Source organism: Trichomonas vaginalis, chromosome V (assembly GCF_026262505.1).
Source record: "Trichomonas vaginalis G3 chromosome V, whole genome shotgun sequence".
In the NCBI taxonomy this organism is placed as follows: domain Eukaryota; phylum Parabasalia; order Trichomonadida; family Trichomonadidae; genus Trichomonas; species Trichomonas vaginalis.
In genome coordinates, this window is record NC_067207.1 from 30,529,509 (window position 1) to 30,555,141 (window position 25,633).

At 34.8% G+C, this 25,633-nt stretch overlaps 16 protein-coding genes and 5 pseudogenes across 21 annotated transcripts, besides 4 other annotated features; 8 read left to right on the forward strand and 13 right to left on the reverse strand.

Moving 5' to 3' along the window:
* Positions 1 to 47: part of a mobile genetic element that runs on past the window's edge.
* A 120-nt stretch (positions 48 to 167) lies between these two features.
* Positions 168 to 229: a mobile genetic element.
* Positions 230 to 682: 453 nt separating this feature from the next.
* Positions 683 to 1,556: a mobile genetic element.
* Positions 1,557 to 1,762: 206 nt separating this feature from the next.
* Positions 1,763 to 25,633: part of a mobile genetic element that runs on past the window's edge.
* On the reverse strand, positions 1,873 to 2,445 carry TVAGG3_0431430 (uncharacterized protein; the record flags this gene model as incomplete). Its single annotated transcript, XM_001295424.2, has 1 exon — positions 1,873 to 2,445. The coding sequence occupies one exon, from the start codon at positions 2,443 to 2,445 to the stop codon at positions 1,873 to 1,875; it is 573 nt and encodes a 190-aa protein (XP_001295425.2).
* On the forward strand, positions 3,330 to 5,064 carry TVAGG3_0431440 (annotated as a pseudogene). The gene has a single exon. A coding segment is annotated over exon 1 (1,735 nt).
* TVAGG3_0431450 lies at positions 6,932 to 7,925 on the forward strand (annotated as a pseudogene). The gene has a single exon. A coding segment is annotated over exon 1 (994 nt).
* Positions 9,051 to 9,851, forward strand: TVAGG3_0431460 (uncharacterized protein; the record flags this gene model as incomplete). The annotated part of the gene is made up of 1 exon (XM_051233785.1): positions 9,051 to 9,851. One exon carries the CDS (start codon positions 9,051 to 9,053, stop codon positions 9,849 to 9,851), a length of 801 nt encoding a protein of 266 aa, XP_051103515.1.
* On the forward strand, positions 9,880 to 11,116 carry TVAGG3_0431470 (annotated as a pseudogene). Its single transcript has one exon. A coding segment is annotated over exon 1 (1,237 nt).
* On the forward strand, positions 11,153 to 11,572 carry TVAGG3_0431480 (protein of unknown function, DUF4108 family; the record flags this gene model as incomplete). The annotated part of the gene is made up of 1 exon (XM_051233786.1): positions 11,153 to 11,572. One exon carries the CDS (start codon positions 11,153 to 11,155, stop codon positions 11,570 to 11,572), a length of 420 nt encoding a protein of 139 aa, XP_051103516.1.
* TVAGG3_0431490 (protein of unknown function, DUF4106 family) lies at positions 12,507 to 12,956 on the forward strand (the record flags this gene model as incomplete). The annotated part of the gene is made up of 1 exon (XM_051233787.1): positions 12,507 to 12,956. The coding sequence occupies one exon, from the start codon at positions 12,507 to 12,509 to the stop codon at positions 12,954 to 12,956; it is 450 nt and encodes a 149-aa protein (XP_051103517.1).
* Positions 13,192 to 13,449, reverse strand: TVAGG3_0431500 (annotated as a pseudogene). Its single transcript has one exon. A coding segment is annotated over exon 1 (258 nt).
* Positions 13,482 to 14,288, reverse strand: TVAGG3_0431510 (KilA, N-terminal/APSES-type HTH, DNA-binding family; the record flags this gene model as incomplete). Its single annotated transcript, XM_051233788.1, has 1 exon — positions 13,482 to 14,288. The coding sequence occupies one exon, from the start codon at positions 14,286 to 14,288 to the stop codon at positions 13,482 to 13,484; it is 807 nt and encodes a 268-aa protein (XP_051103518.1).
* On the reverse strand, positions 14,376 to 14,735 carry TVAGG3_0431520 (organellar and viral DNA polymerase type B; the record flags this gene model as incomplete). Its single annotated transcript, XM_051233789.1, has 1 exon — positions 14,376 to 14,735. A coding segment is annotated over one exon (360 nt), but the record flags the coding sequence as incomplete, so codon positions are not given.
* TVAGG3_0431530 (organellar and viral DNA polymerase type B) lies at positions 15,689 to 16,009 on the reverse strand (the record flags this gene model as incomplete). Its single annotated transcript, XM_051233790.1, has 1 exon — positions 15,689 to 16,009. One exon carries the CDS (start codon positions 16,007 to 16,009, stop codon positions 15,689 to 15,691), a length of 321 nt encoding a protein of 106 aa, XP_051103520.1.
* TVAGG3_0431540 lies at positions 16,886 to 17,545 on the reverse strand (annotated as a pseudogene). The gene has a single exon. A coding segment is annotated over exon 1 (660 nt).
* Positions 18,380 to 19,240, reverse strand: TVAGG3_0431550 (uncharacterized protein; the record flags this gene model as incomplete). The annotated part of the gene is made up of 1 exon (XM_051233791.1): positions 18,380 to 19,240. One exon carries the CDS (start codon positions 19,238 to 19,240, stop codon positions 18,380 to 18,382), a length of 861 nt encoding a protein of 286 aa, XP_051103521.1.
* TVAGG3_0431560 (His-Me finger endonucleases family) lies at positions 19,277 to 19,861 on the reverse strand (the record flags this gene model as incomplete). The annotated part of the gene is made up of 1 exon (XM_051233792.1): positions 19,277 to 19,861. One exon carries the CDS (start codon positions 19,859 to 19,861, stop codon positions 19,277 to 19,279), a length of 585 nt encoding a protein of 194 aa, XP_051103522.1.
* On the reverse strand, positions 19,909 to 20,493 carry TVAGG3_0431570 (phage tail repeat-like family; the record flags this gene model as incomplete). Its single annotated transcript, XM_051233793.1, has 1 exon — positions 19,909 to 20,493. The coding sequence occupies one exon, from the start codon at positions 20,491 to 20,493 to the stop codon at positions 19,909 to 19,911; it is 585 nt and encodes a 194-aa protein (XP_051103523.1).
* Positions 20,513 to 20,668, reverse strand: TVAGG3_0431580 (uncharacterized protein; the record flags this gene model as incomplete). The annotated part of the gene is made up of 1 exon (XM_051233794.1): positions 20,513 to 20,668. One exon carries the CDS (start codon positions 20,666 to 20,668, stop codon positions 20,513 to 20,515), a length of 156 nt encoding a protein of 51 aa, XP_051103524.1.
* Positions 20,688 to 21,089, reverse strand: TVAGG3_0431590 (uncharacterized protein; the record flags this gene model as incomplete). Its single annotated transcript, XM_051233795.1, has 1 exon — positions 20,688 to 21,089. One exon carries the CDS (start codon positions 21,087 to 21,089, stop codon positions 20,688 to 20,690), a length of 402 nt encoding a protein of 133 aa, XP_051103525.1.
* Positions 21,107 to 22,066, forward strand: TVAGG3_0431600 (uncharacterized protein; the record flags this gene model as incomplete). The annotated part of the gene is made up of 1 exon (XM_051233796.1): positions 21,107 to 22,066. One exon carries the CDS (start codon positions 21,107 to 21,109, stop codon positions 22,064 to 22,066), a length of 960 nt encoding a protein of 319 aa, XP_051103526.1.
* On the reverse strand, positions 22,115 to 23,294 carry TVAGG3_0431610 (phage tail repeat-like family; the record flags this gene model as incomplete). The annotated part of the gene is made up of 1 exon (XM_001328537.2): positions 22,115 to 23,294. A coding segment is annotated over one exon (1,180 nt), but the record flags the coding sequence as incomplete, so codon positions are not given.
* On the forward strand, positions 23,313 to 24,161 carry TVAGG3_0431620 (uncharacterized protein; the record flags this gene model as incomplete). Its single annotated transcript, XM_001313160.2, has 1 exon — positions 23,313 to 24,161. One exon carries the CDS (start codon positions 23,313 to 23,315, stop codon positions 24,159 to 24,161), a length of 849 nt encoding a protein of 282 aa, XP_001313161.2.
* Positions 24,430 to 24,792, reverse strand: TVAGG3_0431630 (uncharacterized protein; the record flags this gene model as incomplete). Its single annotated transcript, XM_001313161.1, has 1 exon — positions 24,430 to 24,792. The coding sequence occupies one exon, from the start codon at positions 24,790 to 24,792 to the stop codon at positions 24,430 to 24,432; it is 363 nt and encodes a 120-aa protein (XP_001313162.1).

Below are 25,633 nucleotides of genomic sequence, written 5' to 3' on the forward strand. Positions count from 1 at the left end.
GCCTGTGAGGTACTGATACTATCCATGTACCTCGCAGGCTCTAGTTCCAAGCCAAAATGGCTAAAAATTGCCCGCAATTGTTCACATTCCCATCTTTTGTTGGTAAGACGAAGAATATGAAATAAATTATGAAGAAGATAATGATGAATAAAATATCACTTTTTATATTTTTGACACGTAAAGTTGTCACTTTTCTGTCAAACTGTTTTTATCGTTTTCGTATATAACAATCTTGTCATATCTAAACTCATAGTCATGTATGTCCTCTAACCATCTCATAACGGTTTCCAAACCACTTTTATCGGATGTAAAGTAAAAACATGGATGGTTATGTAAAACGTCTAAAGTTTCTAAAGAGTCTCTCAAAGTATACTTCTTTGAACGCCCGTAACTTTACTGTAGCGACGATAGACCCTTACTTGTCCGGACATAGTTATACTATTTTGAGTCCTCTACCGAAAAGTCAACGACAACGACTTTCAAAAATTTTAAGGGCTAGAAGGGGCGCAGCCCCTGGGAAGCCCCCTTCACCCAAAAAAAACCTCATTTTATACCTCATTGCATACTAAACATCTTTGGGGCTAGAGGGCACGAAGTGCCTGGAGGCCCCACTCCCTTTTTTTTTTTTTTTCTGCTATTAAAATAAAGACATATTGATTTTTTATGAGAATTTCAAAAAGTGGAGGGGGGCACAAACTTGCCCAGTGAGGTGAAGTGAAAACTGACAGGCTTACATGTCAGAAATGTAAAGTGTCAGATTTGAAACAAAAAATGGATTAATTTATTATTATATGATAGAGAGATTTGGTAAGTTACTATCAAATTTGTAAGTAAGGGAAAAAAAGTAAGAAAGAAAAAAAATTAAAAAAAATAAAAAGCCACTCGCTTCGCTCGCGGGAGACAAAAAGAACAAATTCGAAAAAAGATTATATGAAATTACGAAACTAAGCCGCGAGCGAAGCGAGTGGCTTAAGAAAAGAACAGATTCGAAAAAAGATTGTATGAAATTACGAAACTAAGCCACTCGCTTCGCTCGCGGCTTAAGAAAAGAACAGATTCGAAAAAAGATTGTATGAAATTACGAAACTAAGCCACTCGCTTTGCTCGCGGCTTAAGAAAAGAACAGATTCGAAGAAAGATTGTATGAAATTTTAATTCTTTATTTTTTAGGATTGTTAGCTTTGTAAGATTGCTTTCTCACAAGAGAAAACAAGTATAAGGTTTAAGCTGTATGTATTAAAGTTATAAATATTTGATTTTAAAAAAAATCAAGATTTTAAACTTTAAAGGTATTAATTATGATTATCTTTCTTTAGCTTTGCATGCTGTATGCTACTTTTGGAAACTGCTCTATTGTATTAGAATGTTTTTAAATTTTGCACCTAAAAATGCGTAATATTAAAAATTAAGGTATTAATTATGATTATCTTTCTTTAGCTTTACATGCTGTATGCTACTTTTGTCTTTGAGACATTCCATGATTTAAGTTAAGAAGCTTTAAAAAAAATGCAAAAAAATTGAATACTTTACTGGCTGGGCAAATTTGTCGCCGCCCCCAAAAAGTGGAAAGTGCACCCTTAAGAAAATGATTTTTAGGATTATATGAATTAGAAATTGAAGTAAATTTTGTTATAAAATTTAGGTCTCCAAAATCTGGTTAAAAACCACCCAATTAATTGATACCGATTTGGATCCAACAAAATTTCATTCATCCCTATAACCTCAGAATATCCTTTCTAAATCACATTTACAACATACGAGTAAAAAAAAAAAAAAAAAAAAAAAAAAAAAAGGTAGTGGGGCTTCCAGGCACTTCGTGCCCTCTAGCCCTGAAGATGTTTAGTATAAATGAAGTTTTTATTCGGAAAATTGTTAGTCTTCGGGTGTGAATTCGGAGGACTCTTCTTGGATTGAGTCTTGTGGTTCATCTTCTTGAGTAGAGTCTTCTTCTTCAACATCAAAGTCATCTGGTGTATCGAACTGAATGTATGAAAGCCAAATGTTGTATGTGTTTTCCAATTGGCTTTCAAACTTGAGATACATTCCATGCATGAGTGTTATTTCAGTTTCAACGTAGAGTTGCTGACGTGGCTTGAAGACATGCATGAGAATTGGTCCTCCAAATTCGTCCTTGAAAAATTTGCAGTAGCAAACATAAACTGAGATAGAGTCTCCTTCTTCAATGTCTTCTGCTTGGTTAACGAAATGAATAGCAATTTTGCGTACTTGAATTGTGTTGTTGTCTGAGTAAAATAATGGTTTGAACTTGGGGTTGAGTGAGCTAAGACATTGCCATTTTGCTGTTTCTTGTCCGTACTCACGTTCTTCTTCGTCATCCTGATATCCATAACTCTTTAATTTGAATTCGACCCAAAACTGTTCGACTTTTTTTGCAGCTTTGGGTGGAAGACTTTCAATAAGCTGACATATAGTTCTGTCAACCATTATCTTTGTTATTGTTGGAAAATAGTTGACAATTGTGTCACCTAATTCGAATGGGTCAGGTGTTTCTTTTTGTAGTTTGGTAAAGTCTGCAAGAACTTTGTTGAGTTGTTCACAATATTCTTTGTTAAAAGTTGCAGGAACTCTTTCTTCTGGCTTTGAATTGAAGTATTCTTCAGACAATCTGAGTAGTATTTTGCGTAGTTCAGCGTTGCTGTGGTTCTTTGTAATACGGAGCTCGTTTGGTATTGTTTTTGGTAGTGAAAGTGGCTTTGGATTGAGCGAAGAATTGTCTGTTCTGCTTGGAGAATGTGTAGATGCTGCAGTTTGATATTGAGGCTCTAAACCTGTGGGTGCTGAAAGTTTGCAAGCAATTTCTTCAGGTGAATTTGGAGCGAACACGCTAGCGAATGCCATTAGAAAAAATAAACTGTTTTTTTCGGACTACTCATAGAAAAGTTTAAAATAAACCGTTTTCGTCAACGGTAACCCCCTCTATTTTTTTATTTTATTTAATAGTTACCGTTGGAAAACCGTTCCATCTCAAATATTGAATGAACTATAAACGTTTTTTGTTTTCTATATATACTTTTTTGTCCAACGGTAAAACTTTTTACACAACGGTTTTTGAGAGTCGTCGCGTTGACTTTTTTGTAGAGCACTCAAAATAGTATAACTTTGTCCGGACAAGTAAGGGTCTATCGTCGCTACAGGAAAAGTTACAGGCGTTCCAAGGAAGTATACTTTGAGAAGCCTTTTCCCCTTATAGAATGAGATAGGACGGTTATTTTACAAAACTGACAACACTTTGACCGAGTAGTTTTTTGTGCTGAACAAAAAGTGTCATATAAACATCTGTCAAAAACCGCTTTTTAACTTCACTTAAAATGCCACGTAAGCTACGTAAGAATATACGTAAGAGGAAGAGAGCATTGAAACATCCAATAGTAAAACTGACACCACAACAACAGTTGCAACAACAAATGCTGAATGACCCCACTATGTTGCAACAAATGTCAAGCAATCCTATGCTTTTAAACCGAGTTTGGTGCACAGAGTGGAGGTTTAAGAGCGGCACTTTTAGCGAAAATGGCAGGCTATGGTGGAGCTGCAGACGGAACAGCTTATAACCCTCAAAGTCAAATGAATTTGAGTTCACTCAAAAATCAAATAACAGATGTCAAAAAGTCAAACATAGACATACAGAAGCAAATAAGTGAAAACGAAAAGAAACTAGAATATGACAGACACACAAAGAAACTCAATGAGTTAAACGTAGAGAAAAAGAAGAAAGAAGAACAACTGAAAGAACTAAGTACAGAGGAATATGCGAAAAAAGTGTCAGAAAAAGCAGCAGAAGTAGCAAAAATGGAACAAGATGTCATAAATTTGAAAAACCATACTACTCAATATAAAGTACTGAAAGATGAAGAGATAAAACAAAAAGCCCTGAAGACATATATGGATAGCGATGAGTATAAAAAAGAAGTTGAAGCAAATGTAAAGGCAGAAAAACTTTTACAGTTGCAAAACCAAACCGTACAGTATGAAAACTTAGCACAAGAAAGTAAAAATAACGACGCAGCCATGCAAAAGGCAATGAAAAGCGCAGAATATATAAAAGCTAACAATGACTGGTTAGATGCCCAAGCCAACGCTAAAGCAGCCCAACTCATAGGGTCAATAAGGACAAAAATACAAGCGGATGAAGACAGTTCAAATGAAGCTTTAAAAATGCTGACTTTAAGAACGCCTTCGAAGCTCTTCATAGTAAGGTGAAACAAGTGAACGACTTCTCATCTGGAAAGAAACTGAAGTCTGAAGGTTTCGACAAAGAGTTAAAAGAAGTAGCACAAAATATGACGAAAATAACAGATGCAGCAACGAGACAGGCAGTTCAAAGTGCCTATGACGCCGTTAGAGCAACTGTTGTGGAAAGTCAAGAAAAAGAGTTACAACAGACCAAAACAGACCTAGTAAATGCTTTCTTAAAAACGAAAAGTCAGGTAGGACATTACGCTGCAGATGGAACATATGTGCCAGCTGGTGGAACTTATATACCACCAAACCCTCCAAGAGAAGCACCTGCACCAGGACTACCTAAACATTTACATCGTCACATGGACACAGACACAGGCATGCACCAAAACCAACACAACAACCAAACACAACAACCAGCACAGCAACCAACAGTTCAAAACCCTGCACAACAACAACCACAAACAGAGCAAGGACATAAAAGAAGTAGAGAACAAGGAAACCAAGAATTCTTAAAAATGCTTAAAGAAGAGTGTGGTTTCCCAGATACTGTTGACTTTAGTGACAGATATAAAGAAGCTATTGGAAAGTTCAAGGATGGAAATACTGACCCGAACCTATTTAGCTTTATGGCTCAGCACCAAAACGGATATAATCTCAAACCTGGAAAATACAAGCTCGCTAAGGGATATGATTTAATAGCATATCATCCAAATGACATGGATGAATTTACTCCGAGATATTTGATGTCAGAGCTAAATGACAATTCAACTTTCGTCATGAAACGCGTAAAAAATAGAGACGGAACGAAAGAACAAAAGCTTATGAATGCGGATGACGTAGATAGGGAAATTGTTGAAAACGGTCTCGGAATATATGAAATGCCAGCAGATGAGGTACAAGAAACTCCACAGGAAGAAGTTCAGATACAACCAGACATGGAAGAAATAGTTCAGCAACAACAGCTAGAAGAGCCTGAAGGAAACGAACAAGTCCTCCTTTGGAAACTAACTTCACAGAACTAGATGAAGATTTGGAACAGCCGAAAAATCTTGACCCTCAACAAGAGTATGCGGAGAATATGGAATCTTTCCAAGAGTCTAAAAAAATTCGGCTGACATAGTAGAAGAATATCGAAAAATGTTTGCCGACATACAAAAGACTCCAACACCAGATGAAAATATTCAGCATAGAATGGAAGAACTGAAAAAAAATGTACACAAATACAACAACCCTTTTTACTTACGAGCATTTAACGTTCAATCTTCGGATGAACTCGGTGAAAATAAAAGGTTAAATTTCAAGAAAACATATAGAAATGAAACATTGTTTAAAGTTCATTCAGAACCTAACCAAGATGGAAACAAACCTACTTTTGTTTCTGCAGACGATGGAACTACAATGAGATGGGGTCATAAAGCTAATCCGGATAGGTGGTTCATAAACTTACAACCACAATTCCAAGAAGTTGTAGACGCAATGGAAGTCAATGGTGAACCAGATATAGCTGGTATTTTAAGCGCGGCTTTAATGCCATTGAAAGATATGAAACATGCAGATATTTTGGACCAGTATGAAATGAACATGGCTGATGGAAATATAACACCTGACGTTCTAGAACATTTATCTCAAAGAACTACACAGAACCATAGAGATGGTATATTTGGTGAAGAGTTTAGAAAGAAAGTTAGGGAGAGAAGGAAGAGAACCTATTGTACATGACCTTGCAAACGAAAGTTTACAAAATGTCATAAAAACTTACTTTGCAGACAATGAACGAGAAGGGATGAATATTTAAGAAAACTCAAATGGACAGTACCAAATGAAATGTTAGTATTGAAAAACATGTTCCTTGACAAAATAAAACCAACTACAGAAATAAACGACGCAAGACTGAAAGATTGGGTAAAAGCTTTCCCATTCACAAAAGATATAGTTGGTAACATGGAAAGAAAACCAGAATGGCTACAAAAACATATATTTGGAAACGAGCATATTCCATATGGACAGGCACTGTTTGAAGAGCTTGAACCGGAAACTCAGGAAAGAGTCATGCAAACAATACGCGAAGACTCAAATACAGACTATGACAAACTCTTTCTAGGATATAGGTTACCTGAGATGGGCGACCAGAGCCAAAAGGCAAAAAGGACATGGGAAATTTGCAACATACTAGATGAACATAATGCAAAGATGCAACAACTTCAAGCAGAGGGCAATGAAGGAAAAAGAAGAGTTAAAAACTCAGTCAGGAAGAAAGTAAAGCTTGGTCCACGTGGGTTCTATTATGAATATAAACCCAACTATTCTATATTTTTACCCATATGAAATGTACGCCGCTCAGATATAACGCCAACAGTTTTTGGATGCTAATGAATGGAAATGTTTCCGAATGGTATAACGAATGCGACAATGCCATTAGAAGGTCAGAAATAGTTCCTGGAACTTACGAATATACAACTGCTGTTTCTTATGGAAACGTAGGTGAGTTTGGAGAAGGTTCTTCAACAACAGTAGATATTGCTTGCGACAGGTTTCATATAATTTCTATTGACAACTCTTTCTATACGTGGAACAAGACATTGAAATAAAACCTTCTGCCAAGTTGTCTGACAAGAAAGGTTGCAATGGAATTTTCTATGTCGGATACCAATATGCTCCAGAAGTTTTCATGGGATATAAGATATATTAACTCTGACTTAGTTCAAACAGTAACATGGGCAAACTATGAATGGTTCGCTTTGAGAAACTCAGTACAACCACAAGCTAGAGAACAAACAGACCAGTATGCAACTATTGAGAAAATAAGAAGACTTGACCCTAACGTTCCAGGAGTTTATGTTAACCTTTCTGGACAAACTGCAGCAGCAGTAACCAAAGTAAAATTGAAACTTAGAGTTCCTTTGTCATCTTTCCTCATCTTCAGGTTTTTAAGATACTTGCCAAACTGGGCAGGAAAAATTTCTATCGAACTTACTCCAAGCAAAAATAACTTAGTCATTGCACCAACACAAGACCCATTCACTCTTACAGAAGTAGTGGGAACAAATAAAATGTCATTCGCCGACTTTTGCAAAACAAAGTTGACTTAGACTTTGGTTTCTCAAACCTCAACACTGAAGTAAACTATTATTTCAATGCTGCTGGAGATGCTTGGGACCCAGTTAAGTTCACATGCGAAAAATTTGAATGCAAGAGAATAGAAAGCAGACTTGCAGTCTATATGTTGGACCCAGATATTTCAAATGCTTTAGCTGCCAAATATATTGCAGTTCCACTTATGTTCCCTATACACCAAATATCTGTCAAAGACTTTGCAGGTGAAGTTGGAAACCAAAGTGCTGACCCAGGTGCAAGAACAGATATTGCCTTAACAACTGCAATGAAACATGCAGATACTATGTTTGTACTGTTCAGACGAACTATAAATGACTATTCTTGCTTCTACAACCCTGGTATTAAATACCATATAAACATAGATGGCAAATATTATCCAAGAGAAGAATATTCTACAGTTGAGGATATGAGGTCATACAACTTGACATTAGATGCTATGAACTTTAACAACAACTTCACAACAACCATTAACCCTGAAATGCAAAGTTCTATTATGCCATATGTGAAAGTATGGACTCATACAGGAGGTCAAAAAACTCAATATACAAATGGAGACCGTTCAAACTTTTGGCTTGGCATTCCATTTGCTGACTCAGAAGACTTTATGGGTGGTATTTCAACTGTTGGTACAGTTCAAATACAATATACTGGTGACAGAGACGGTCCAGATGAATTGAAAGCAAAGAAGTTTACAAAACCAATAGCACTTTTCACGGAAGATGCTCTTTTGAAGATTCGTTCGATGAAACCTGCTGGGGCTCCTCAGATTGGCATAACGACAGCTTCCATCGAGCAGATTTTGCAGCAGGTCAGTAAGTTGTTCTTGAACTGACTTCTCTCCGTCAAATATTGACAGTACGCCAGTTTTGACATAAAATTGTATTATAAACTTTCCTTTAGAAATATCTGTAAGTTTTGAAGTTATATTTTTGTCTGCTTCAAGAACTTTCACCATTTCAGTTATACCAACTTTCTTTGCTTTATGAAAATATTTTGGTTCAGCAAAAGACTGCTATTCTATAACATTTACCATTGTTTGTATAAAGAACTATTCTGTCAATGTATTTGTATTGTTTGTGTGTGTAAACTTTGTTCTGCTTCAATTCGAAGAGATACTCAAATACGTCCATCTTTTATTCTAAGTAAAATGTCATTTCCGAAAAATAGAAGCGTGAGTGTTTCAAAAGGTTTAATGGCGGTGGCAGATGTGAAGTTAAATTCACCAACTCAAACAAACAGTCAAAGTGTTGTTGTCAATGTCAAAGAAAGAGATGTTGAAGTGGGGAAACCATACGAAGACCAAAGATGGTATAACAATAGTTCCTGTAAAAGAACAACCAACATATCCTGAAGTTAGCAGAGACTTAAGTTCTGTTGCAGATATTCGAAACGACTACCAACAACTGAAAGACAAACTTCAAACTCAGGAGAAGATTTGTCAAGCTTTAGGTATAATGTTAAACTTGGTCGAACACAACCCTGTAAAGTGAACTCATATGTCATTGCACCTCATGAAGTTTTGAAAGAACTATTGAAACTTTTGACAGAGGCAGACGATATAAACATCAAAGAAATAGAACCCGACATTAGTTGCTGTGGTGTTTCATATAATGTCATTGACAAGATATACGTTATGAAAGGAGGTGAAACGTTGAACTTAAAGTATAGTTTCCCAGACGTCATAAAAATATTTGACGACCACAACATTTCATTAAAATTTATTTGCTAAGTAAATGGCAGAAGACACAATGGTTTATACTATTACGACTAAAAACCCTGAGTCATATAATTCTATAACAACAAACTTACAAAGTCCTCAAGGACGATATTGTAAACTAACTTTAAACACGATGACGACTAAAGCCTGTTTTGCTCTTTTGACACCAGAAGACTTTGTTGTTGTGAATGGTAAAAAATACTCCTTTGAAGATACTTACTCAGATATACCACCAACAGGTTTTGTTGACTTATTTAATACTTTAAGGACGGATGTAACATGTGCTGCAACTAGAGCAGGTTTCATTATGTTTGGATGTCCGACTGAGTTTACTATAAACGATATGAGCTATAATACAAAACTTATATCTGGTTTTTACTACCAACAGTTTCCTATAACAGGAAAAGGTGTCATACAAGGTTTGTCTGTTCCATTGACTTTAAGTACACCTATTTTATATATTGTTTCAAACTTAGGTTCAAAGTGCTATTCGAATGTCGACAGAAACTACTATGACCAAAAGATACTTATGCGTATAAACAACACTTTCTCTGCTGGTTTGCCTATTGTTCATTCGAATGCAGAATTTTCAACCTTAGTGAACTCAAACACTTTGGCAAGTATAACGTTGACATTAGTTGACGCAAACTTTGTTCCTGTAAAACTTTTATGTCCTATGTATTTGTCAATGACGGCAGAAAGTTTCGAATTGGAAGATGCAACTGGTGAAAGTATTGTATTACAAGAACAACTTCAACAACAAATAGCTCAAGAACAACAAATGCAACAAATAGCTCAAGAACAAAGTCAAGAATAAAAAAAATATTTTTTTTATTTTTATAAAAATGTACAGAATAGATGTTTCAGATTTTTATGACTTCCAAGCATTCAGAAATATGTGTCCATTTAGAGACTATAACAAAGCAGTCGAGAATTTGAAACGTTTAGTCATTTATGTTGACTCTGCCCCAGAATGTTATGTCATGAAAGAATGGGATGTTGTCTTTAACAAACCAAGAGCAACAATAGTGTCTGAACAAGAATGTAGACAGAAACTTAAGAAAATAAAAGTCGTACAAGTTGGCATGAAGATGTTAGATGCTTGGGATATCTTATTGTCAAAACTTGAAGATTTTTCAGTTCGAGGTATAAAGTTCTATACACCTTCTCCAAACTTCTATTCTATCTTCACTGGATATAAATACGAACAAGTAGAATGGAAAGAAAATGTTATAGAAGCTTGGTTAGACCATGTCAAAGAAATTATATGCAATGGAAACGAAAGAGTCTATGAGTATATCTTATGTTGGTTTGCAAACATCTTACAACATCCAAGTGCTAAAAATGAAACTGCTCTCATTATAATTGGAAAACAAGGAACTGGTAAGAACACTTTCTTTACAGATATTTTGTGCAAACTGTTAGAGGGCTATTCGAACCCTAATATGACAAACTTAGAAAACATCTGCGGTAAATTTAACTCTTCAATAGAGAATATGAAACTTATAGTATGTAACGAACTTCAAAGTATAGATACAACAAAGGTTTTAAACTCAGATGCTTTGAAGAGTCTTATAACAGACAAAGTTGGAGTTGTTGAAAGAAAATATAAAGACCAAAGAGTTTGTGAAAATGTTGCAAATTTCATCATGGTTTCAAACAATGTTGTTCCGATGAAGTTAGAAAGTTCTGACAGAAGATATGTAGTTTGTCAGAACGTCAGATTCTCATATGCAAGATACAGAATATTTTGACGACTTAGCAGAAACTTTGACACCTAACTTTTACAACCACTTGTTCTCATATTTTATGACATTAGATATTTCAAAGTTCAATCCAAGACAAATTCCACATACCGAAGAGAGACAAACATTGTTAGAAGCAAACAAGAGTGTATATGAACTGTTTATAGATGAAACTGACTTTGTGTCATTAGATGAAAGGTCATTGTACGATTCGTATAAACAATATTGTCAAGAATATGGTTATATGGCAGCTTCTAAACGAACATTCTTGGCAAATGTCAAAAGTCTTTTAGATGTTCAGAATGGTGTATATACAAAGAAAAATTTTTCTGAGTAAATTTTAAAAAAAATATTTTTTTATCCGATAGAAAAGATGGCAAAATTCATCTCAGTAAACAAGTACATGTCAGGACTTAAAGAAGAACTAGACCCATTCACATATTTGAATGTTTACTTCTACCATTTTGAAAAGTCTTCATTCAGCAAAGTTTGGAACATCGAACCAGTTAAGTTTGCTATTGTGACTAAAAACGGTGCAACTTTTGAAGACTTATACATTGACGGTATGTTGACAGTCAAAGAAAATTTTGACAGAAAGTTCTCAAAACTCGAAGAAGGTAAAGCATACAAACTTGTTATACCTTATGAACCAAAGAAAGCAGACGACTATGAATATTATGAGTCTAAGATAGTTGAAGTTCAAGGTAAATTGGGTAAAAAGATTTTAGAGTCTAAGCCAGTGTTTGCCCCTAAAGAGGAAGAGAACATTGACATTGACCCAGAAATGTTCTAAAAATAAAATTTTATTTTTACATGTCAAATTTCTTTTTCTCTGGCTCTGGCTCTGGTTCTTTCTTCTCTTCTACTTTCTTTTCTTTCTTTCTTTCTTTTCTTTCTCTTCTTCTTCTTTTTTTATTTATTTCAAATTTCTCAGAACCATATTTATGTAAAAGTTCTTTGTCCTTTAATAGCTCTTCTATTCTGTTTTCTATTTCATCTTCAAGAACAGCGCATGTGTCTTCTTTGCATTCTAAGAACTTTTGTTGACTTCATCTTTCCAAGAGGCGTCATCTCTGTCAAAATCTTTCATTGACAAACTTAAAGACTTCCTCTGCTTAATGTTTATTCTTGTCATATTCCCAGAAACAGAACTTTAGAACAAATTCACCTTTCTTGTTTACACTATGTAAGATTTTTATGACAGAAAGTTTTGCTGTTCGAAAAAGCTTGTTCTCGAATATAGATAGCGAAAATCGCTAGACATTTTCAAAAAGATAAAAATTTTTAATTTTTCTAAAAATATGTTAGAAAAAAAGTTTGCTGACATTGACAAAAAATTTGAGAATGTTTTAAACAAGAACAAGAGGAAGTTAGAAAATGCTCAGATAAAACCTATACATGACAAGTTCTTATTTGCTCAGAATGGTATAACAGGTCTAATTGCACCACCTGGGTCGGGTAAGACTTTCACTTATCTTAAAATGGCTGCACAACAACAAGAACTAGATGAGAAGAACCCATTCTATGAGTTAGTTGTTATTTGTAGTACTTCTGGTCAATTTGACCAAACCGTCAATTCGTTCAAAGATATTATAAAGAAGTCTAAGTTAGTATGTATAAAGGATACTGAGTTGTTAGATTGGATAAAGAAGTACCAAAGAAGGGTTTTGAAGTACAATGCTATAAATGAGTATATAAATTCGAAGTTTAAAGACCCAAATGAGGAAATGCAGAGAATATTAGAGAAGAAACACTTCAGAAACAAACAGAAAGAGATAGAATACATTTCGAAGAAATTGCAATCTTACGATTGGAAAACGTACCCTCATAGATGTCTTCTTATCTTAGATGACTTTGCTTCTCATCCTTTGTTAAAGAACAGAGAACAAGATATGTGTCGAATTCTTAAGAAGCTCAGACACTTTAACATCTCAGTCGTAATATGTGTACAGACAGCAAAGAGTTTAAGTAAGGATGTTAAAAGAATACTTACTGACATTATACTTTTCCCTGGATTGTCCGAAGACGATTTCATGGAACTTATGAAAGAGTCCATGGCAGGTAAGTTTGACAGACATGAACTATGGGAGAAGTACAAAGTCATACAAGACCCTCATACTTCTTTCAGAATTCACATCTACGCGAACAAAGTTCAAATTGTAAAAAGTCAAGCTTGAAAAATCTAAGTGTTTAGTCTTAGTCTGTTGTGGTGCTGCAGCTTTCGGTTCTTCTGGCTTTGGAAGACATTCAGGAAGAGGAACGTCGGATGGAAGAACTTTTCCTGTCTGATGGAAGAGTTCTTCCTGTCGGATGGAAGGACTTTTCCAGTTGGAAGGAAGGACTTTTCCAGTTGTCGGGAAAATTTTTTCTGTCGGAAGGAAAAACTTTTTCTGTCGTTCGACCAAAAAGTTCTCAATTTTCGAAAATTTGAATGGTTTACGGACGAACAACTGGAAAAATTTTTCCTGTCTGATGGAAAACTTTTTCTGTCGGAAGGAAAAACTTTTTCTGTCGGATGCAAGAGTTCTTCCTGTCGGATGCAAGAGTTCTTCCAGTTGTCGGGAAAATATTTTTCTGTCGGATGGAAGAGTTCTTCCTGTCTGATGGAAGGACTCGGAATGCCAGAAGGATTTGACAAGACAATTTAACTTATAGAGCTACCTGAGCCATCTGAAGTCAAGCGTAAAAATAAAGAGTGCAATTTACTCTACTTGTTTGAAGTTGTCAAAATACTCTGTTATTTTTTCCTTTAACAATGGCAAATCTTCTTTGAAGGTAAGAATTGTACAACCTTTCATATCATAGTGTGTTTGAGGTAACGTATCTTGAACTATCTGTTTAACATCTTCATTTGGTGTCATTGAAATCGGTAAGTTTTCGCGATAGAACCAATTTCTGTCAGATTTGTAAATCTTAGCAAGGTCGTAAAAGCTTTTGTTGTTTCTTCTGACTAAATGCAACATAACCATATCTCTGTCTTCTTCATTTTCCATCTCTTCAGTGTAAATCATATACTTATAGTTCTTTTCCTTACCTTTTGGTACCGAACGTGGTATTCTTTTCTGTATGTTTTTGTCTTTTGCTTCAAGCTTGTTCTCTAGCTCTTCACGTTCTTGTCTATGAAGTTCATCTAACATCATGAAAATATAACAAGCGTAACGAGGTGAAGCCCACATTGCAACAGCATTTACAAGAAGTCTATGTACATACCAACCTCTCAAACCATTTGGCAAATTTTGACGATTTTCGTACGGAATCTCGACCCGCGGTTTTCTACCGGTCGCAAACATATGAGGAAATTCTTCTAAAAGTTCTTTTGTCTGTTGGTTTTCAAACCAATGACGTGCTTGCTTTGTAGAACGAAGAGCATTCAAAATACTTTGCATTTGGTACATGTCATCTTTGACCGAACGAATGAGACGGAGTTGTTTGTTATACTGTATGTACTCGTATTCTTCATTTATGGCTTCATGAACGATAGCAGTTGTTGTGTTCTCTGTTGTTGACATATCTGTCTTTACATACAAAATAAAAAAATAAAAAAAATAAAATTAGCGTTATTTTCTATCTTGTATAAAAGACCAAAAATAAACGCTTTACATGTATTTTTCAGCAACTTCGTCAAATAATTTTATAGCTTTAGCTATCTCATCTACTTCAAACGTTTCTTTACCTTTTATGGGAGCACCATACATTTTCTCAAACTTTTCAAGCAGTTCTGTTTCAGCAGCTCTCATATCATTTACAAACACAACCTTAACTCTATTGACTGTACTGTCATATCTTTGAGTTATATTAAATGTTCTTCCTATCTTATATCTCTTTGTATTGAAGTCCTTTGGTTTCTGAACGATATAAAGTAAGCCTTCACTGCAACGTTCAGTATCGAATGAACCATATGTTATGAAATTATATCCAACAACTGGGTCAATCCAGAACAAAACTACTGGTATAAGACTTTTGTCGATGAGATATGTTCTTGTTCCATAGAATCTTACCGATATCATAAGCTCAGGATTTCTTGTCAAAATTTTCTGAGTTGAAGCATTTCTAACCCAGTCGTGGGATGTTTTCTTTTCAGATAGTGTTAGAATGTCTGACAAAGAATATTTGTTGTATTTCTTTGAGTATCTTACGTTTAAATCACCAATTCTAACCACTTTGGTGTTATTGTCTATCTTTTTAACTGTTTCAAACTCAGTGTTTGTCATTTCCTGTTCTTACATACAAAATAAAAAAAAATATTTTAAAAAAACTAACTTTAATTTTATTTTGTATAAAAGATACAGTTATATCATGAAATTTGGTCATTTTTTTACGATTTTCATGAGTTTTATGCAAGACCGAAAAAAGTCGGGGTAGCAATTTTTTACGATTTTCATACGGAATCTCTATCCTCGGTTTTCCGAGGGAAGCAAACATATGAGGAAATTCATGAAATTTGGTCATTTTTTTCGGCAAAAATATATTTTAGGTGGAACCAGGTCACTCGGTCACTCGGTCAACTAACATCTTTTTGAAAATGGTGACAACATGACATTTTGACAACAACACAGGAAATAAACTTCTTCGTAAAGACTTTGTCAAGACTTCTTCATCGTAATGAGCGTAAATGACCCAAAAATATATTTTATGTTAGCATGTTAGATCTAACACGTTTTCTAACCACTTTTCTAACATCGTAGAAAACTCAAGAATTTTATACAGAATTCAATAAAAATATATTTTATGTTAGCATGTTAGATCTAACACGTTTTCTAACCACTTTTCTAACATATGTCCTTACTGAAAAAGTATGTGTTCCATCTGTCATTTTACTCAGAATTTTATACAGAATTCAATAAAAATATATTTTATGTTAGCATGTTAGATCTAACACGTTTTCTCACCTCTTTTCTAACATAACTATTTACAAGCGTTTTACATGGTATATGTTGCGATGGTTCATGACTTTAAACAGTTTTGTAGCTTCTATTTCTTCACGAAGGATATCAAAAGTTTTAACTATGCCGAAGGTTTCTTTATATTTCTTCTTGACGTCAGATAGAAGGAAATCGTCAGCTGTTGGATAGTTTTTGTTCAGAAATGTCAACATGTCCATTTTATCTTCTGCTGGTTTCTCTGCTTCTTTCTTTAAATCTGCATAGTCGTTTCGCATACGTTCTATCTCTTTGACGGAGTAGTTATATTTCCTCATTGCTGCTTTACATTTAGAACATTGTGGGTTCATTTTAGCATTGTACATTGAAATTTGACCTGCAAGTACAACTAAGGCGTCAATGGTTTTCTTTAACTCAAAAGTTGCTGGTTTTATTTGTTCGTTCCATACTTTACCTCTTCTATCTTTATCTCTTATCTGCCATACACATTTTGCAACCAACGAAACAAAGTTGTCGTAGGTCTTAAATTCTTCAGATTTATATATGTCAGAAACATTTTTATATACCATATCGCAGTCTTTGTCCATGACTTTGTGGTTGCAATGAAATCCAAGAAACTCATAGTTTACCTTTCGTATGAACTTCTTTATTTCTACCGAGTCAGTTGCTTTGACTTCTATTTCATCGAATTCAGGAATAGTAAGCTTTTGTTGTTGTATTTCAGGAAGTTTAGGTAGATGGTCAATAATATCCTGCATTTCATAAAGATACTGTTCATTTGTTTCATCTTTCGCACTACAGTCTAAATCTCCTTGGAGAAGTTCTTGCTTTATCTTCTGGATTTTTGTTTCGAAAGTATATGAAGAAGGAATGAAGTTTTTCATCTCTACTAACATTGAAGTTGGATTCATAACTAGCGAGTTTGGTGCTGTAGTTGCTAACATGTTCTTACAATAAAAATAAAAAATATTTTTTTAAAAAAACTAACTTTATTTTTTATGTTTTTTATGAAAGTGTCAAAACTCATGAATTTCGAGAGTTTTCTACGATGTTAGAAAACGTGTTAGAAAACATGTTAGATCTAACATTCTAACATAAAATATATTTTTATTGAATTCAGCAACAAAATTCAAGAGTTTTAGACCATGTTAGAAAACGTGTTAGAAAACATGTTAGATCTAACCATCTACCCTAAAATATATTTTTGTCGAAAAAAAATGGTTCAGTTACTCACAATATTTTTGTACAAAACGACCCCAAACTTTTAACTTCTTTTCTGCAGCTTCTAATGTTATCTTAGCGAGTTCATATTCTCTAAATTCTCTCTTTAAATCTTCTTGTTCCCATTGGTCTAGTTCGTATGGAGAATCTCTATAACCAGAACATATCTCACGTTCATGTTCTATTTGTTTTTCATGCATTTTTCTAACTTCTTCTTCAAACAAAGGTTTTGCATTCTCTACTGTATCTTCAAGTTCTTCTTCATCTAACTTCTCATGAACTTTCTTGTCTAGGAGTCCATAATTTTTCCAACTGCTATACAATATTTGGAGAAGCCCACATTGCAATATAGTTTACGAGTCTTGGGTCTACATACATTCCTCTAACCTGTTTGATTTATCCGGAATTCCTGCATGAACTTTGTATAAAAAGCAACCCGCCGTTTTCCGCGGGTTGGTATATTCTTCACAAAATGCCTTAAAATACTCTTCCAGGACTTATTTTCCAACAACCTCTCTAAAGTCTTTCCTAAACTGCTGACACATCTTTGTTGCATTTATATAACCATCCTTGTCTCTACGTAAGACTTCAATACCGTTGTAAGTGCCTTTTGTGAATGTTTCGCCATTAGATTTGTTCGTGAACGTTTTTGCTTCGACTGACATTTCTGTTCTTACAATAAAAATAAAAAAATATTTTTTGGTGGGACGTCGGACATTCGTTTGTGGCTTAACCATCGGACCACAACGATAAAAATCTCTGCTCCTAGCAGTACTGCTACTGTCAGTAGCAGTACTTTTACTGACAGTAGCAGTACTTTTTCTGACAGTAGCAGTACTTTTTCTGACAGTAGCAGTACTTTTACTGACAGTAGCAGTACTTTATCGTCGAAAACCCTCTCAAATTTTCCTTTTTACTGCTCCTAGCAGTACTTTTACTGCTCCTAGCAGTACTGCTACTGACAGTAGCAGTACTTTTTCTGACAGTAGCAGTACTTTTACTGACAGTAGCAGTACTTTTACTGACAGTAGCAGTACTTTTACTGACAGTAGCAGTACTGCTAGTAGCAGAGATTTTTATCGTCCAACTTTACAAATGTAAACTCCTATCGTTCTATTTTCTTCACTAGGGTCTAACACCAAAGTAACCTTACAAATGTAAACTTATATCGTTCTATTTTCTTCACTAGGGTCTAACACCAAAGTAACCTATGTACATGAAATTTCACTGCATAAAAGGAAAAAACCTGCGCGAATCGGGATTTGAACCGAGGTCTTCGACGTCTGTAGCGAGGTAGCCCATACACTGAGCTATGAGCCGCTTGCATATTTTTAAGTAAAATATAGTATATTTGTCATACAGTGAAGGATGACCAAACTTAAAAAAATAAAACTAAAATATATTTTTTTCTATCTTAAGGAAATTCATGAAAATTCAAGAGGTTAGAAATGAGGTTAGAAAACGTGTTAGATCTAACATGCTAACATAAACATTATTTTTCAATACTTTTTCAGCACTTTTCCGTAGTTATATATGAAAGACAATTCGAGATAAAAGTCATAGTACAATGGTATTATATGCTGCACACCATTTGTTGTGAACCAAACTTGAAAGTCAGAGAAACTGTTACTAGGTGGTTCGTAGAATTTAGAAGCAAAGTCATAAAAGTCCTTACCGATACATAGAAAACTGTTGTTGCTTGAACTGAAACTTGCATGACACATGACATTTTGAGGGTCAAACACGTTTCTATAAACTGTCAAATCTGCTGGTGGAAGTATCAATTTAAATGGACCATCTGGTGGTAATGGTTCGTTCTGGTTTAGTAACCGAAGAAATTGTGCCCAAGAACGTTTGTCTACTCCCCAATATAAAAACTCTGTATCTCTTGGAGGGTTAATTTCAATCTTTTGAAATGAAACGGTGGAGTTCATCTTGTCATATTCTAGTTTCAGATAGTATGTTCCATTTAGTAAAGAGTGGTATTTTTCTTGAAATTCCCAGTAGTATTTGTTTATTTGAGTTTGAAAGTCATTTAGAGTTTTCTCAAGACTTTCGTCTGAACGAATTGTAAAGATTCTCATTTCGTCAAATTTGTCTATTAGACCATCAGAACCTTCATACTGCCCATGAAAATATACTGCGAACATAAACGCGTTAGTTCTATTTGAAAACAAAACTCTTCTAAATCCTATTGCCTTTGCATCTGAAGGACTTTGAAGCCAACGAACTGGATAGTCAAACCTGTAAGCTCCGGATGAAATTTCTTCATCTGATATAGTCCTACCGGCATTTGTAAAGATATAGTCTAACGGTTTTGTATCTGCTACTTTTGTTCTTTGTTTTTCAACCTGAAGCATTTAATATATGTAAAAATATATTGTTTTAAAAACGTTTTAAAATGGTATGCCATATAGCTTCTTGAATTTGTTAAGATATAGTCTAACGTATTTTCCATCTGTATCTCTAGCGTTTACATAAGCATAGCCCGCCTTAGTAAAACATACTTGTAATTTCCTATAGTTTACGCCGGTATAAAAGTAGAAAGAGTCCTGTTCTTCGCTATAGTAGTAAAACTCAAACGTATGCTTGCCATAGTCTGTAATTTCAATTGCTTCATCTTCTAGTTCGTCGACAAATTCGAATACTATATCTCCAAATTTGCCTTTGTTCTTATTGTTTTCAGAACGAGTGACCCAACGTAAGTTTTCAAGTCTATTGTCGTTTCTTATACGGTTTATATGGTCTACAAAAGGTAAATTGTTAGGGTTCGGTATAAAATGAGTTGCAATGACAATATGTTTAAAATAGTTTTTTCCACTCATATCCATAAGAGCATATCCGTCATTTCGCTCCCATTCGCTTAAAACTCTTTTTGTCTTTTTGTTTCTGACTTCAAATGACTCACAACAGTGAATTTCATATTTCTCATCTAACAAACAAGTTTCCCAACGGTCTTCTCCAACAAAATCGGCGTACATTTCAAATAAAATAAAAAAAATATTTTTTAAAAAATATATGTTTTTCTTTACTTTACATAACCGCCTGCTACCAAAAGTCTTTGACGCCAACCCATACCAGCTAATGAAGGTTGACTTGGTTTAGTCTCCAGACTAAACTTTGGTTTTGGCTCCCCTTCAGTTTTTGGCTTCCCTTCTTCTATCGGTTTTTCGTCACTTTTCGGTTCACCTGACCTTACCTCACTTGCAGGTATGGTTGTGTCGTTAACATCTTCGTAAATATCATATGCCATCTGTTTTTGTTTTCCTTTCAACTTTTTGTGTTTGTTGTAAAGTTTAGAATATTTCGACTCTAAGTCAATGAGATGTTCTATAATGAACTGTTCGTCAGTGAAGTAAACTTTTCCATCTGCTGTCTCTTTAGTTCCTTCAGACTTCAATATTTTATTTGTGAGAGTCTGTTTCTTTTTTGAGATACTTGCCGTTCCATTTCTATGAAAAGTGACTTTGTAGTTAGGGTTTGTATTTCCAGACCTGGCACTTTCTATTATTGAATTTTTCTCTTCATCTGTAAGTTCTTTGACAGGTTTTGACAATGGTTCTGAACTTTTTGTTTGTGGTGTCAAATCTACCGTTTCAACTTCTTCGGTCATTTCATCTCAGTAAAAAATTTTAGTTTGGTTTGTTTTCAACTGGTTGTTTAGGTTTTTTAAGTCGGTCTAAAACTTCCTGAGGTATAGGGAGGACTTGACAAACACGTGGTTGTGTAACTGCTGGAAGTCGACAAATCCATCTTGAACCCATTTGTCTCAATGCTGTATTGTTCATTTCATCTCAGTAAAAAAATTTACATTCCCCACGTTTGAGGCGGTTGCGGTTGGTTGTTGTTTACCCACTGTTGTGCATGGTTATATCCTCTGTTAAAGAATCTTTCACCTTGGTCCATATAGTGCCCTGCTTGGTTATAGTAGTCATTTGCTTTGTTATAATAGTTTCCTGCTTCTCTTCCTACATTGTCCATCCATCCTTGAACTTTTCCTCTTGTTTCAGGATTTGGAATAAGATTTGCTGCATCTCGTGCTACATCCCAACCTTTCTGTACAGTTTGTATAATAGGCTGTGCTTTCTCTTTCAGTATACCTAATGTACTCAAAATCTTCCTTCCAACTCCAAATACACCTCTGGCTATTGTTCCAACTGCGGGCAAAAATCTGGATGCAACTCCTGCTAATGCGCCAAATAAACCCATTTCTTATAGGGTAAAAAATGACGAATCCAAACAAGGACCCCTATGTTTCTAAAGCGACAAAGAAAGCACTCATGATAAAAATCTTTAGTTCAACACCAAATGCTTGGTTTATGGATATCTTGGAAAACATTCCGAGGTATAGAGAAGATGGACCACCATACTGGCTAATATTTGTCGGTCAAAACACAAGATACTGTGAAGCCATACCATTATGGTCCAAAAATATTTTAGATGTGAAAACTGCTTTGACAATATTCGTTGACAAATACCATCCAACAAAACTGACATCTGACTGTGAAAGTTCTTTCAAATCAGATAATGTAAAAAACTATCTGCGTTCAAAAAATGTAAACCAATATTTCATTGTCGACCAAAACCATTCTGCTCTTGGTGTCATTGACAGTTGTATAAAAATCTTAAGAGACTTAAACCAACCACAAGGTGGTGAAGCAAATGAAATGTCATATGACGACAAATATAGACATTTCTCCATGGCAAAGATGAGACAAGTTTTAAATATTTACAATAACCGTAAACAAAAAGGTTTGGGAAACCACTCCCCCGAAGAAATGAAAAACAACCCTGACTTAGAGAAAGACTATATATTTAATAGTTTAGTCAAAAGAGACAAACAAGAAAGAATGCCGGGCTTCAAACTTAAGAAAGGTGACAAAGTAAAAATAGAAATACCTAAACGCGACCCATATGAAAATACTATTGACTATGACAACAATGGGAACTCGACAGGTACTCACATTCGTGTTCGTAAAAATAGAAGAAAGTATACAAGAGAATATTATGAAGTTTTAGGCAAACATGGCAAAATGTACACACTGCAAGCAGAAGATAAAACTACTATTGTCAGACCTCGTTTCAAACTTGTTAAGGTTCAAGGTGGTATACTTTCAAAGACAGTTCCTAACAAATATAAGACAACTCCTGACGAATATGCTAAAGAAGTTGAAAATGACGACTAAGCAATTCTATACCATGCGTAAACTGTCATGTAAGGTGGCATGTATTCTTTACTTTGTCCCGTTGTTTGCGTATACCCTGAAACGCGATGTGTATGGTTTCCTTCTCCCTGTGTGCTACCCAGAAACAATTTATAGCAAACTGAACGTTGTCTTTAACATCATATCCTTTACCTTTTTTCATTGCTGACCAATCCCAAAATCTATGCTTATGCCAACCTGCTTGAGATGTACTTAAATCTATGTAGTGACTATGCGCAGGTAAGTTTTCACCTGAAATCGTTTTACTTCCACCTGTTTCCTTTGAAGAGTTTGCACAATACAAAAACCTGTCGACTATTTGAGTCCAAGTTCCGAGACCAAGTACTACTTCTGGTCTGGTAGAGTTCATTGACGTGTAAATAGAACCTATAGGATATACTGTTTGAAGTATTTCTGTCTTTAATGTTTGAAGCTCTGTTTTGTCAGCTTTTTTATCATATAAATCTTGAGCAGTGAATTTAACTTTGTTTTCATCCTCCATGACATAGACATTTCCACATCTAATGTATTTCATCGTCGTTATGTCATCCTCCGATGTTAAACCTTGTGGAAAGTTAGGAGGTTTCCAATTTAATACATCCCCAGTTTCTTCAACCGTTCCTTCAATATTTTCTATACCAACAGTTGCGAAGAAATCGTGTGTATGTCCAACGTCACTTTTCTTGTTTAAGGTTTCTTGTAAGTTTGTAATATCAGATATGGTATGTGTATGAGTCTTTTTAGAATATTCTTTGTCAGCTCTTGTCACTTCACTTGACATTTTATTGTCAACATATGTTTTATCCGCTTTGTCATCTAACTTTTCTGGTAGTTCATCTACGTCATAGATGTTATGTGTATGATGTTTTTGTGGGTATGTTCTATCTGTCCATGCGAGAATATAGTCTCTTGTTGCATCTACATACTCTTTGTCAGCTTTGTTGTCAATATCTGCCTTCAAAAGAAGTTCATCTATAGGTTTCTCGTTTAAAGTTCTTTTTGTTGGATTTATACAAACAGTATGGTTCTTGTTGTCTTGAAACAGAAACTCATCTGTCATTGGGTTTAATGTCAGTTTTAAGTTTCCTTCTTTCAATGACTCAGATATCTTAGAATAGTTTGAAAAGTTTGTTGTGTTCTTATTTAGAGCTTGCAAAATGAGTTGTCGGTTGTGTTGTATTTCTCTCATAGACGCTGTTTCATTTGACATTTTTATTCTAGATAAAATATGCTTTCAATAGAAAAAGAAAATTCAAGAGTTGCTACAACTAAACCATTAGATGAACTTTTTACTAATGTCGGTCAAAAGTTTGAGACAGAGACCGTAAAGCATGAAGGCTATCGTTTTGACTACCCATTAAGATGGCTAAGAGACCCATCTGTCACAAAAGCTATTGGCTTTCGTAGAATGAAGTTTGTGTCTGTAGAAGATAAAAGTTTTCCATTTATTGTAAGGTTTCATATAGATTATATATCTGAAGGGAAACGAAAAATGTGGGAAGAAATTGAGCTAATACAAGTTGACCTTTCATCTTCTCTACAGACTGCGTTAAAAAATATAGAAGATAAAATAAATTCATGTTATGCAAAATATGCTGATGAATATGCAAATACCGAGAGCACACTTTATGTGAGAATTGTATATGACAAACAAAATTCACAAGTGTCATTTCAAATCTACGAAGACAATCCAAAGAAAGACGAACAAATATATACAGAATTCACTGCAATGTCATGGTATTATTTGCAAAGAATGTTAAATCAGAAAGTCGAACTTCCTTTAGCAAATATTTACAGTCGATATGCAAGAGATGAACCATATTTATTTAAAGATGTTTTCGACCCAGCTGCTATTATTGTTCATGCTTCATTTTCTGGCGCCCAAAACTCTTTCTTATGCTTGGCAAATGATTTTTACGAAAAACCTACAAAGTTATACGAACCACCAAGTGGAAGTATTTCAGACTTTCAAGTATGGTTTACTACAGATGGAAGAAAAAGAATAATTCCATTATACCATGTGTTTTACTTAGAACTTAGTTTCATATACAACTACTATCGAACGGTAAAAATATAATTTTTTAATATACCGGTTGTGGTGTTGGATTTGGTTGCCAACTTGACTGTGGTGCAGGTTCAGGCTGTTGTATAACAGGAGCTTGTTCTTCTGGTTCAGGGTCTTTAGGTATAATACCAACAAACTGACCTACCCTTTTACCAATATTTTTGACACCGTTCCAAATTCCTCTTCCTACGGTTTTTATTCCATTCCATATACCTCTTCCAACATTTCGAAAGAAGTTTCCTATCTTACTGAAGAAACCCATTTTACTATATGTAAAAATCTAATGTCCGCCTAGTCTCTTACGTTTCCTGTTGAGTTCCATAGCATTCTTTAACTGGAGCTCATACATTCTGTTTCTCCTCTGGTAGAAAACATATTCTGGGTCAACTCCTGTGTTCGCGTCATCTGCATAAAGTTGTTTATATCCCACTTCAGGGTTTGTATAAAACTCTTTCCATCTCATATTTGCATACCATGGTGGCAAACCTAACGCAGCGTCATTTGACATGGCAGTTTGCATTTGTACATCTGTTGGCACTTGACCATAGTTTGCCATTGCAGTTTGTATTCTAACTTCATTTGGAATATTCTCTGGGTTTGGTTGTCCGGGTTGCTGTGCATTCGCTAAGTTCTGTGCGTCCATTTAATATTAGATAAAAATATCTCTTACGAGTACATATGCTGAACATTTGCAGGCATTGGTTCATCTTCATATTCTCTATATCTTTCTGCCACGTCAAATAAATAAATGACACAATGGAAAAAACCTAAAACAAGTAGTCCTATTTCAAACCACATTTACTTACTAGTAAAATTTCTTTGTTATGACACTTTCTCCGGTTTATAGGACCTCTCTCATATTCTATCTTGTCATATAAAAACTCATAGTCATGTATGTCCTCTAACCATCTCATAACGGTTTCCAAACCACTTTTATCGGATGTAAAGTAAAAGCATGGATGGTTATGTAAAACGTCTAAAGTTTCTAAAGAGTCTCTCAAAGTCCAGTCTACTTGGTATTGAAAATCCCATGTGTTATAGAACGGCGGGTCCACTATAAAGAAAACATTTTCCTTGTCTTTATATTTTTCATACAAATCTGTCCAATGACATCTCACAAACTCTATACCCTCAATATATTTTTCTATGTCCTCTTTGAAAACATTTGTATAGTTAAGATATAAAACTTTTGACATAAGTGTTTCAATGTCATGAACTCTTATAGCACCACTATATAATAGTCTAGCAGATATACTATCCCAGTCTATATATTCTGCTTTTTTCAAAACCTCTCTCACAATATTTTTGTTATCTAATGGTATACGTTCCATCTTACCTATAGGTATCTTTTCTTTTAACTCTTTCAATATATTGTTTGTGTCTGGTATATGTTTGAGACGGTCCATATAGTTGTCGAAGTCATTGCATATAATCTTTGAGTCTGGGAATATTGTATGACATAAATGGGATATATAGAAACTTCC